We start from the raw sequence: 13163 nt of genomic DNA on the forward strand, positions 1-13163 counted from the left end.
GGGAATAATAATAGGAAAAATAATGACATACTACTTCTATGAAAGAACCATCTTGAGGTACATAGGAATTATTACTGAGTCATCACTGAAGGACTAATAATAGTTCAATTAGTGAGAGTTTTAAGTCATACCTTGGTATAACTGTCTTTATGTTATTCTCTGTTCCATATAGGACATTATTTAAGAGAAAAGCCTCTATAATCAGAACAGGGTTCAAACTTGGTCTGTGTACTCACTAGCTGTGTGACTTTAGGATGAGATTTTTCCCTAAGTTATAGTTCCCCATCTGTAAAATAGGCATATTAATGATTTCCTCATAGGATTTTTCTAAAGTTTCAATGAAATCATACACCTATTTTTGGTATTGTTACATAGAAGAACACCAACTGGTAGAGGACCTAAAACAGTAATCACTTAATAAATATTTATTCTTTTTTTTATTTTCCCTAATTTATACAGTTGCATATATAGGTTTGCTTTTTTAAGTGACAGAGTAAAATATAAATACCTTTTTGGTCTTTGAAATGTAATTGCAGGAAAATCAAATGCTAAATGAACTAAATTTCACTTTGGGCCTTATTTTTTTTTTATTTAGAACAAAATTGTTCATGATATAAAGTGTTTCTTTGCTGTTCTAATCAAGTGCATACCTGCAATGTGACTTCAGGTTAAAAAAAATAAGGTATAAAATGCATTCCTACTATCCTGGGGCATTTCTTTTACACACTTAAGTATGGCATTTGAGGTTTTGATGTGAATAGCAGTGTGATTTTTTTTTAAGTGGGAGAAAGGAAATTCATACCTTGGAGAGGAAAATAGGAAGAGCCCCTGGAACTCTAGTGTGTTAGATTAAAAACATTATTTAGAGGAACAGAGTGGGAAACCGGTGAATATTTTGGCTTTTATAAAAAGGGAGTGTGCCTCATAAACAGGACAGTTGGAATGTATGGAAAAGTTCCAGTTAAAACAAGGCACAAAGCACATGACTAATATTGCTTTTCCAAGTTAGACAAATGCAGCTTTAACCAGAATATGCCTCAGAGGGGCCTCTGGAGCCCTCCCTGAATCTTGAGATTTTTGATCCTTGCTCAAGTTCCAAGTCTGAAGAAGGAAAACTATACTGAGAGATGCTGTGCCCTGACCACTATCTTTCTTCTTGACTGAGTGTCTCTTACTTCCTTGCAAATTTCCCCCAGATGAATAAGTGTCAGAAGACAAACTGATGTGCTCAGGTAAGAGAGCAATTGCAAAAGTGAATTTGATCCTCTTCAGGAAAAATTCTTGTTACACATTGAAAACCTGCTTGGACCACCAAGAGAAACTTCCTGTCAAGAAAATAATATAAACTACAAAGTCATTTTCAAGTGCAAACAAGTATTCTTCATATTCTTTCATCTCTTTCCCACATCTAAGAATATGTCAAAATACATGAAATATAAAATATAAACATATATGTTTATATACACATAAGCATATAAACATGTGTGTGTGTGTGTACACACAATCTAAAAACAATCACAAATTTCAACAAGATTGCTGCATTGCACCTGTCTGGTCCTCCTTAATGTCAAGAGATTACTTCATCACTAACTCATGGCATTCTCTTTCTCCTGACATTTTCTGTCACCTTAGCATGGATTTCCTTGTATATTGTTTTTATTTCTTGTTCTGCACCACCAAACTCAAGTACATTTAGGATGACCTTAGACTTCAGCTTACCTGAGAAGTTCCAATTTATACCCGTTGCACCAGTGTACTTAATAGTGGCCTCTTTTGTGTTAAAAAGTGTTCTGATGTAGAGCATAATTTATACGATCACCCACTGTAAGCTGCAATAATTTTTTCAAAGCTAAGTTGACTGAAGTGTGTGTATATGAATCACAATGAAACATCGGTGATATGACCTCACCAGACCACCCTTCTTGTGATGGCCCATTTCAACACAAATGAGTGTCATCAGTGGCTTCATGATGGTTCTTCTTGTAAATTCCATCATGAACTAGCATTTTGATTTATGCCATCCCAGCCCACTTTAAATTCTGACTCACGTTGGGATTGCCCCAAACAGGGCAGGGCAGACAAATGGAATGTGTAGTATTGCCCTAACATTTCTTAACCTGCCTGGCATTGAACATGGCTTTCTCTCCACTTTTGTTCTCCAAAAGTCTTTATGCTAGCATAAAACCCTATTGAGGTCACATGAATTTTTTCTGTGTAATGAGGGAGGTTGAAACTTGTCCTTGAAACATAAAGATTACAATAAAAACCTAATAAACCTGGTTAACAAGAAGAAAAGATTAGTGCTATTTCATAACAATGGCATTACAAGGAAATTCTGCTCAGTAAAAAAATACTCAACTTTACAGGGGCAAAGAACATTTGCCTAATTGAAACTTGATGTAGATCTGAGCCATAATGAAACATCAAGCGAATCTGGTGGTTTTGCATCTGATAATGGTAGCAATAAAAATGTGACTTCAATTCAGTATCATTCCCTTGACATATTCAGAATTCTTTTAGAAACTACCCTTGCTTTAACATAAATTAGTAGAACTGTACATTATCAGAAAATTAGATGTAAAAAATTTGCCCCTATATGTAGGTTCATTTTTTTTCACATTTGAAAACATCAAGATGAGTTCATCCAGATATGTATCATTAAGTAAGTATAATTATATTGCCTTTTATAATAAATAGGTTTTAGAAATGAAGATTTCTTTAATGTAAATAATCAAGAGCTATAAAAGCCTCAGAAATTAAACTACCAGATCAACCTCCACTTAGACTACATTTATTCATCACACATTTACTGAGTGTGTATCAGATGCTATACTTGGATTTTGGGGATAGAAAGAAAATATATGTAAGCACCTTCCCTCTACAGTCTAGTAGTCTTACTTTTCCAAGGGAAAACAAAATGTATCTCTTCAGAGTGGATGGTCTATGTCATGTAAAGTAATGTTATGCCTAGCATTTCTAAAAAAGCATTTACATTAATCCTGCTCAAGCCTTTCTTCTATTATCTTTCAAACCCAGGTGAATTTTCCTCTTACTTCAGAAACAGCTCTGAGAGACAACCCAGAATGGGGGCAGCAACTCCATGGTGCTGTGAGGGGCTGGGCCCTCTTTACCTTTGCCATTTAAAAATTTTTTTTTAATTATTTTAATGTTTTTTTATAATTTATTTTTGAGAGAGACAGAGCACGAGTCGGGGAGGGGCAGAGAAAGAGAGAGAGACAGAATCTGAAGCAGGCTCCAGGTTTCGAGCTGCCAGCACAGAGCCTGACACAGGGCTCAAACTCCTGAATCATGAGATCACTACCTGAGCCAAAGTCAGACACTTAAGTGACTGAGCCACCCAGACGCCCCTACCTTTGCCTTTCTTACCCTTGGCTTCCAGTAGGAGGGTTCCCTCAGGGCTCAAGATGGCTGCTGCTAGTCTAGACATCCTTTTATAAGACTGGGGCACCATGCCCAGCTGCTCTGAGTTCTGGCCTGTTAACAGTTCACAGTTGCCACGTTGGTGGAAAATTGGCTTCCCTCCATCAAAGAGAGCCACATCCCAGCAATGTGTAAAGGTTAAGCCACCCCAAGTCTCAGCCCTCTCTGGACTGACATCAGTCAATGACTGACTTATGGGAGGGTATAAAAGCCAGACCCACTCCTTACCTCAAAGTGGGACAACTTTGGGGTATCATTTGTGCTCCAAGTTCTGGGTGGAATCAGGCTAAGACTAGAATTTGACTGCAGCAATATCTTTGTGGCTGGCCTTCCTGACCTTACCTTACTTCCCTTCTCAATAAATCACTTTCCAAGAATCTCTAGCTCAGGTTCTTTCTTTGGGGAGCTAAGACAATTATTTTTCTCTTATAATGTCCTCATTTCCTCACCTTTTCTCTTGAGCCACAACATACATATTGAACATTATTGAACATATTGAACATACCACGACCTTTTCCTCCAAATATATTTTGAGACTATCAAACCTAATCACTGGAACGGCTAACAGTGAAGTCAAGAAAGAAAGGAATCCAAGCTGATTTTCACCAAACAAAAATATGGGTATATTTTTTAATTGCAAGTAGAAGCAAAATTATTTAGACAAAATGGTTTTTCCCATAAAGATACTCATTTTCATTTCCATGGCCTGAATGCTTGTTTGCTACAAGTTTGAAACAAACAATATGGTAAAGGCAAAGGGGAGAGAAAAATGCTCTAGGTTGGGTATTATTGCTGCTAGACAATAGTATTTTCTGAATATATAATTTAGTACCAAATTACAAAGATTAAAGTGAATTTTTCTACCAATTCTATATGAGTACAGAACTATGAACTATGCATTTGTTGCATAAAAATTATTGTAGTAAGCTGAAGTTCTGGCACAGATGCATTATTTTAATTTTAATTATATCTTGTTCTTTGTCTATTCAACAGTAAAGTTATGTTTCATATAGTCTAAATGCTAAGTTAAAGAACAAATGTAAAATGTTAATGAATAATGTGGTTTTGTATTATGTTTATATGAAATCCAAGGGAAAAAAAAAACAAAAAGAAAAATACAAGTACTTGTACTATTTCCTTGCTCCCTCTGTTTTGCAATACTCCCTTAGTCACTAGCTTCCTCATGATACATCTCTAGCTCTTCAGAGCTTCCTTACTCAGATCTACCAAGAGCTTCCCATGCTTCTGCCTTTTCTTCCATGCCCCTTTACCTAATCTCTCTTAAAATTAAACTGACTTTGGTTTTGTTTCCTGTGCCTGATTTTCAAAGAAGTAGTCTTAACCACCTCTTCCCTCCCTATATTTTTGTAGGGTCATTTAAGAAACAGCACCTCAGTCAAAACTTGGAATAACTAGGTAACAGCAAGTGATTCAAACACTAATCTATTGCTTCATTTTTATTTTTACATCAAATGATAGCGTGCTAAATTTCTGTGCAAAAGGAACTTTCAATAATCAGGTAATATATTTTGAAGACATCTGTAACAATTACATGGCCATGATATACATCTAGAATAAGCAAACTCCAAAATAAAGCAAAACTTTATTCTAAGTGTGCTCAATTTGTCTGGTTTTGACTGCTATCAAAGTAGAGTGTGTATTCATTGTAACAGTGTTTATTTTTTTTAAGGAAGTAGCTTTAAATAATTGTCCAAGTTTAATTTAATTTGTATAGTAAATGCAATTAAGAAAAGGATACTGCCTGGAAAAAAATGCATTTCTACATTCTTCACAAATCATTCTGTCTATTCCTAATAGGAGAATCTAGAATAATTGATTCTGAATTTAAAATACTAAAATCTGGGGGCGCCTGGGTGGCGCAGTCGGTTAAGCGTCCGACTTCAGCCAGGTCACGATCTCGCGGTCCGTGAGTTCGAGCCCCGCGTCGGGCTCTGGGCTGATGGCTCAGAACCTGGAGCCTGTTTCCGATTCTGTGTCTCCCTCTCTCTCTGCCCCTCCCCCGTTCATGCTCTGTCTCTCTCTGTCCCCAAAATAAATAAACGTTGAAAAAAAAATTTATAAAATACTAAAATCTGTATCAGTTTTAATTGTTGGTTCTTCCAGATAACTTTGGGCATCCTTTAAATTTTGTTGAAATTTTGTGGTGTAGACTGTAGAGCAGAAAAACATTAGAAATGTTTCCTAAAACTTTCACTTTCTCTGATCACTTGACTTACGGAAAGATCCCAATGTAAACATTGAACCCTATGTTCTTTTTTAGTTACTTTTTTGGTCCATTTCCCTTCTCTTCTTACTTCTATAGATTAAACATTCTCAAAATAATATGAATAAACGTATCATCCAAAACAAAGAATACTTAAGTGACAGTCACAAATATGTAGTTTCCTGATTTTTGTGTACTTTATCCTGTTGTTGATGGATATTTATTACACTTTATGACAGACTGTTATAAAGGTCATTTCACATGCGTCAGAAACATTTAATTCTGGGAAATAATTAGAAAAATATTCAGATTAAGTCAAGGTACCCTTTGAAGAATGTGAACAAAATGAAGGTGTTGTAAGAGATTTTCAGTAACCCAGTATAGTTATGCCAAAATTGTATTTGTAACAGATTGGATTGATGTGTGTATATTTGACTAAATTGGCTTTTAAGAATCATCTTAAATAACTAAAATAAAAGCAGTAGCTTTTTATTTTTATATATTAGCTATATTTTTAAAACTGTTAAAGGGGCACCTGGGTGACTCAGTCAGATAAGCATCTGCCTTCGGCTCAGGTCATGATCTCATGGTTTGTGGGTTTGAGCCCCACATTGGGTTCTGTGCTGACAGCTCAGAGTCTGGAGCCTGCTTCAGATTCTGTCTCCCTTTCTCTCTGCCCCTCCCCTGCTTGTGCTCACTCTCTCTCTCTCTCTCGAAAATAAACACTAAGAAAAATTTAAAAATAAGTAAATAAAAATGTGTTCATGACCCAAAGGACTTTCATTTGAAAGATGATTAATTACATTTATGACAAATTTAAAGACATATAACACCTCCCTTTTCTTTGAAGCTGGATCTAAATATGCATACAATATATGTATACACATAGAATAACTTACACATGTAAGTTATTATAACACTAATTATAATAACATTGCAATCCCTTTGCTGAGTGTCTATTATATCCTACACACTATGCGTGGCATGCTTATGCTTGCTCATTTCATCTCATATCAGTATTTTGATATAGGTATAATTAGTTCTACATTACAGTGGAGGAAATGAAGCCTCAGAATTTAGGTAACTAGCCTAAGAACACATCGCTGTTGAGTCACAGTGCTATGGAAATTGGGAACTTTATTTCTAGTGACTATTTAGCAATGGTACCTCATCACATCTGTTACCTCTAGTTGTAACATGAGTAAAAGTAAGACTCTCAGCCTATGCTCAGAGATCAAGGAATAGAAATTTTCAGAATGTACACACTTACATGACATTAAATTCTTTACTAATTTCTGTTTTGGTAGCACACTTTTTAATTACATGGGGTTTGTGAGGCAGTTAGGAATAAGGCAAATGAGCACAAAAGAGGGTTCTGAAGATACATAGTATAAAATATGATTCTGCTTCTATTGTCTTTCCTAATTTCCATTAGGATCCACAAAAAAAGTGTCTTTAATAAAAACACAATGCTAAAGAATACAGTGCTATGCCACATCACTGGATGGGCAGCTACCACTCTCATAGAGTGGGAAGAAAAACCACTCAAGCACACCCTCTAATAAGGTGTCAGTGCTGAGGACTGCTAGGAAACCTCCACTGGAAAGCAGCCTCCTGTGATGTTGCATCCGTAATGGGGCAGCGAATGGACTGAGTAGACCTAGAGGCTGATGACAAACTGCTTGTGTCTGTAAACAGCACTCATGCATTGATGTGTGTTCAGTGTAATATTTCTACTTACATGAAAGTGCCTGGCAGACACACACACACACACACACACACACACACACACCTTTAGCACACATTGACTAACTGCCTCCCTAGTAGCATGTCCATTCAGTGTAAAGAACTGCTTTAATTGGTGTGATATTTGCATGTTAGGTATTCCCTTAATGTGTATTTAAAATTAAAAAGAAAAATCCTTAAGATTCTGCTTAGCAGAGTATGTCTGGTTTGTCTTCTCTAAAGTCCCACCATGACACTTTCCGGCAGTTAACATTTGACATTATTCCCATGGAGTTCAATTTATGGCCCTCCTCCAGTTCTGCAGAATCATAAGGCCTATGCCATCCATATCCATTTATGGGATCATTTTACCTATAATTATGTAGACTGAGAAATGTCAACCCTGGAACCTGAGAAGTATTGACAGGACCAAAGTTTGTAGCCCTGTTGGTCATCATTCTTAGGTATCTGAAGTTTGAGAACAGAAGTTGGCACTAGAACTTTTTTAAACAAATGGTCAGAAGGCAGACTGTAAAGAAAACAAATTTTTGCTTGTAAACTCGTTATTTACAACTTGTGTCTTGGAAGTAGGAGACTGACCTGACCTTGAATCTGGGTTAACTTAGGACACAGTCTAATAACTATTAGAAACAAAGACTATAGTCATAGAAGCTTCAGCTTCCCTTCCAACAGAGTGCAATCTTAACTGCCAAAGTCCTACCTATTGAGTGAAAGAGCTAGTCAAGTCTGAACTGAAATAGACTTAATTCCACATTCCAGTCAGGTCAAGTTTAAGAGTTAGTGAAGGCTAAGTTAGGTCTGCAAATGTGCTTGATTTCTTTCTGAGAACAAAACTAAGAAGGTTACTCTCTCCTCTGAATACTTCAGAAATAAGCACCTTTTATAGGTTGGCAGGCTAAGCCAGATGGAAGGATTTTAGGCTATGGAGTTTTCATAGTTAGGTGGCCACCCTAGTAGTAAAGGCAGCCCAAACATCAGTTATTTTAGCTAGGCCAGGTTGGGACAGATCAGTAAAGAAGTTCTAGATAATGTTTATCAAAAGCTGGTATAAAGCCAAGGACAAAGGCTGCAAGGGGACACAGAGAGGAGATAATGGAACTGCTGTTAAGTGTTCAGGAAGGATAGTTTTGGCTTAACCTGTTGGTTGTCTGGGGAAACACAGAGGAAGGGTGCTCACTATTACCCCACTTATTACCTCTCTGCTATATTTACTCTCTTAGAGTTTCTCTTTTTATCTTCCCACTGCCAAAGCCCACCACATGCCACCTCTAGGTCACAGCAGCTTTAATCCTGTATTGTAGAATGTTGGGGCAAGTTGAGAGAGAAGAAAAAGAAAAACTGATTGGATGGGGACAACCAGAAATTTTGTGGGTTCCATCCCTTTTCAAACTACCACATCCCTGTGTGATTGTATATACACACACAAACACACATGGCCCTCTTTCATTACATTTTTTAAAAAAGATAAACACAGATTAGAAGAAAAAAAGTGAAATGTCAAAGAGACATACTAGATATCACTGCCTTTATGGAGTCATCCTTAAACATACCCTCTCCCCCCAACCCCTATCCTTCTCTCCAGAGCAGAGAAGCCCCTAACTGTGTGCCCATAGTGCCTTGGTGATATCTCTCGTTGTGCTTATCACATTGTATTTTATTGTTTGCCTATATAGTTATCTCCTCACCCAGACTGTGACCTACTTACAGCTAGAATGTCTGTGTTATTTACTGTATGGCTGTGGGTGAGATGAATAAAATGCTGTGATTTCCAGTATCCAGTGATTTCATAGTAAAGGATGGACTGTAGGAAGTATGTGATTATTCCACTAAAAACTCATGGTAAAATAATTTATGACTCATGCTTTATTATATTTTATGTGTTTAAGCTCATAATGATGAGCCTCCTTATAATGATACAAGTAGTTAGTGGCTAGGGATAAAGGTAATAGTTTCCAGGCACAGCCACGTTACTAAAATGTCACAGCCAAGTGGGAATCTATGGATAAGTGAATTGGTCACAATCTGGAAGTGATCTAGTAAGAAAAATTACATTGGGTAAACTAAACTCATTCAGTTACTTTGTATCTAAAATGCTGAATCATGCTGCTACATTTGATTCTGATATCCATCAAGCCAAAATAATCAATATTAACACAATCAGAATCCCCATTTATTCTATATGTCATCATTTCTCAAGAAATCAAGATCATTTTTCAGAAAGTTAATTCACTATAACCCAACATGGATTGACATGTTCAGATTGGGGTCAGTGTATGACTATTTTTACAGGGAAAAATTCTAGATCCAAAAATGCCTCATTAGTTCAGATAATATGAAATATAGTGAAACTTTAGCACACTAAAAAAATGTGGATCGTCTTTTACTATTGTAGTAGAATTGAAGCCAAACCCCAAACCTACCTAAATTACATTTTAATCACCCTACTTTTTTCCAACCTTATAAAACCAAATAATAACTATCCAGGAAATGTATCTGTTAATTGTTATGTAGTTAACCTTACCCCTTCCCAAAGAAATTATGTATTTTTTAGTGTCATGTACTTAAAACTATTGGTCAGCTTATTTCGGTTTTCAAAATACATTTTGGTTTAGAATTGTATATACTTCTCAATATGAGAGTAACACCCCATTTTATCCTCCATTACAGAAGACAATAGATGTACATCCTCGAATGCAGCTTCCTGCACCAAGTGCCTTGCTCTGGGTCCGGAATGTGGATGGTGTGCTCAAGAGGTGTGCCTTTTTCTTTCTTATTTTCTTTCTTCTTTCTTCCTTTCTCTTCTCTTTTCTCTTCTTTTCTCTTTCCCTGTTCTTCACAGTTGACTTCTCTAGGCATGATTTTATTGCCCTAATATTTTGTGCTTTGAAGGTGCATCAGGAAAAAGAAAGACACTGCTGAGCATCAGGAAAATTTTATTTGGTTGTATGCTTAGAAACAGCATATCTGGCTAACTATAAAATAAAGTATAACCTTTTCATTAGGAAAATTATGGTAATTTTGAAATGAAGTGCAAGCCATTTTATGTTCTCCATCTGTCCTATAGAGAGAATTGGCAAACACAGATAGTGACTTTTGATAGGTCAGTAGGTTTTGTGTGAAATTCTTGCTACAGCTTGGGGCATTAGGTTATATATCCTAGTTGGATTGTAGTCTTGTACTTGCTTATTAAAGAAAAGCAAGTTGGGGCGCCTGGGTGGCGCAGTCGGTTAAGCGTCCGACTTCAGCCAGGTCACGATCTCGCGGTCCGTGAGTTCGAGCCCCGCGTCGGGCTCTGGGCTGATGGCTCAGAGCCTGGAGCCTGTTTCCGATTCTGTGTCTCCCTCTCTCTCTGCCCCTCCCCCGTTCATGCTCTGTCTCTCTCTGTCCCAAAAATAAATAAACGTTGAAAAAAAAATTTAAAAAAATAAAGAAAAGCAAGTTAGTTTATAGGGCTGTTTCATTTGTTTTTATTTGAAATACTTAAAGATAAGTTATTTACTCCATTTCATAACATTGTATATCAATTCATTAGTTACTTATGAAAAATGGGATGCTTTTCCTTTGACATGTGACCCTATTTGTGTGATACTGTGTACATTTAAATTCTGTGGAATGGAGAATAAATCAGAAATCTTTTATTGTTCAAAATTAGTGTTTTTATATTCTAACAAGAGAAACGTACCCCAATAACAAACTTCTTAGTAAAACAAATATAATGCATTCCTTCTTTCCTGGCTGTGAAGTTGTTTTGTGAATTTTTTCTTTTGTTGATATTCTTCCATCAGAACTACTTTACGTAATAAGTTGCAATGAAGAAGCCATCTATAATCTGGGGTTCTTTTGTGAAATTACAGAGATAACTTTACGTTTGTTTATGTAGCTCTTGGGAATTGGAACAAAGAGATATTTAATGACCTTTTGCTTGCTATGAAGATCTCTAGCTTTTGCCTTCTCTGATTTTGCTCAAAAACTGCACCTACCATCATCTTTCCAACCTCTCCTGTTACTACTTGCCTATAACTTATGCATCTCCCAGAAAGAAAAAGAAAGCTAAAAAGTAGCAAAGGATGGTGGACATTACTTTCTTCTAAAGCAAGTCAGTAAAGAGACAGAGGAGGGCTTCACAAAGTAGTCTTAGCCATGTCTGAAAGTGTCTCCTACTGACAACCCAAAGGCTTCTTGGATATACTCTAGCCTTTACCAGTGAGGAAATCAGATGTCACTCGAAACTAGGCAGTGCTTCACCAGAACCCATGGAATGAGGCAATGTCAGAGAGAGGACAATTCCAGAATTTCTATGACAAGTCCCATCACCTCCTATGAGCCAAATGACCAGACAAAACTCACTCTATTCTCTGAGCCTTCCTTTCCTCATTTCTATAACCCTGAGTTTGGAATTTACTTCTAGGTTTTTCTGTCAAGAGTGTTTCATGGCTTTATATTTCCTGACCCTAGGCCAATACTCCATTTTAGATTTTCACTAAGGAAGCCATGAAGTTTGTGTCAACTTGATGTCAGCTGCTCAGAACTTTAGTAAGTGTAGCTTAGAGAAACTCTCAAAAGATGATTAAGAAACCCAGCTGTCAGCCAAATGTAACATGCCAGCCATATAAAATTCCAAGTTCCAGAGAGACCCCTTTATCTGATATCGCCGCTGGCACAGAAAATCTGGAGAGGCTCAGTTATGGGAATAGCAAATGTCAGTCCTGCCACAAAAGGAAAGATTTTGAGTATTCAGAGAAATTGGTGGCCAAATGGCAAGAGGTAATCCAAGGAGAAATGTGAGGTGGCTGCCAGAGCACAGGAGGCAAACCCATGTCTGCTGTTGATCAAATGTTTCAGAAGAGGATCTCAGAAAACATTTGGAAATCACTTGGCTGTTTGTGTTCCAGAATATCCTTCTGTGTAGTACAGGGCCATCTAATTCATGTGTTGAAAATGCAGGCTCTGAAATGAGGTCAACTTGGGTTCAAATCCCAGGACCATCAGTTTGTAACCATATAAACTTGCATACATTACTCTAACTACTCTGAACCTCAGTTTTCCTTAGCTCTAAAATGGAAATAAAAATTGTACCTATGACATACTGTTGTGAGGATTAAATGAAACCGTATGTGACAAGCATTTGACACAGGCATTGCTTAAGAAATGGAGTTGTTACTAAAAGAACTTGAGTGAGACTCCAAAGCAACTCATTCAGGTTTAGGAAACCAAGAGGACTGTGTTAAGAACACAACTTAGGGGGAAGCAACCAGTGTTAGGACTCAGCTACTAGCACATCATTAACAGAAGGAGCTGTCCACTTCCTGCAGGCTGACCTGACATCCTTGAGAAGAAGAATACAATGATTAATTTTGAAAGATTACCCACCATTAGACACATATGCAACTGATGTCTTTTATTTCTTAACCAACGAGAGTGGAGGTATGGGGAAAGAATAGGCTTTTGTTTTGTTTAGTTTTTTTTTCTGTGTTCATGATCAGAATAGTTAAAACTAACAAATTAAGCTTGGTTTGTATAATTTTCAAGGCTGGTCAAAAGTAAAAGATCACTAGAAAATTTGGACAGGGTATATTCGATTTGCCTACATTCTTGTATAGCATGTTAACCTGATGTTCTAGATGTTTTGCCTGCTCTTTCTCTCCATGTTACATAAAAATAATTGTAAAATAATTAGGATGAAAAAGACCTTATCAGTATTGCCTAGTTTAACGCATCAAGCTCCTTTTTAACATATGTAAAAGACTTGATG

General features: G+C 36.8%; 1 protein-coding gene across 1 annotated transcript in view; it reads left to right on the plus strand.

The window, feature by feature from the left end:
• The window catches only part of ITGB8 (integrin subunit beta 8), a 79187-nt gene that overhangs the window by 16173 nt on the left and 49851 nt on the right, over positions 1 to 13163 (plus strand). Inside the window, exon 2 of the mRNA XM_047097671.1 lies at positions 10079 to 10164. Within this exon, the coding sequence (XP_046953627.1) occupies positions 10079 to 10164 (86 nt within the window). The remainder of the gene's footprint in view (positions 1 to 10078; positions 10165 to 13163) is intronic.

This window comes from Lynx rufus, unplaced genomic scaffold (genome assembly GCF_022079265.1).
Source record: "Lynx rufus isolate CCGP_SWC_20201006 ecotype Redwood Valley unplaced genomic scaffold, mLynRuf1.p SCAF_4, whole genome shotgun sequence".
NCBI classification, from domain to species: Eukaryota; Metazoa; Chordata; class Mammalia; order Carnivora; family Felidae; genus Lynx; species Lynx rufus.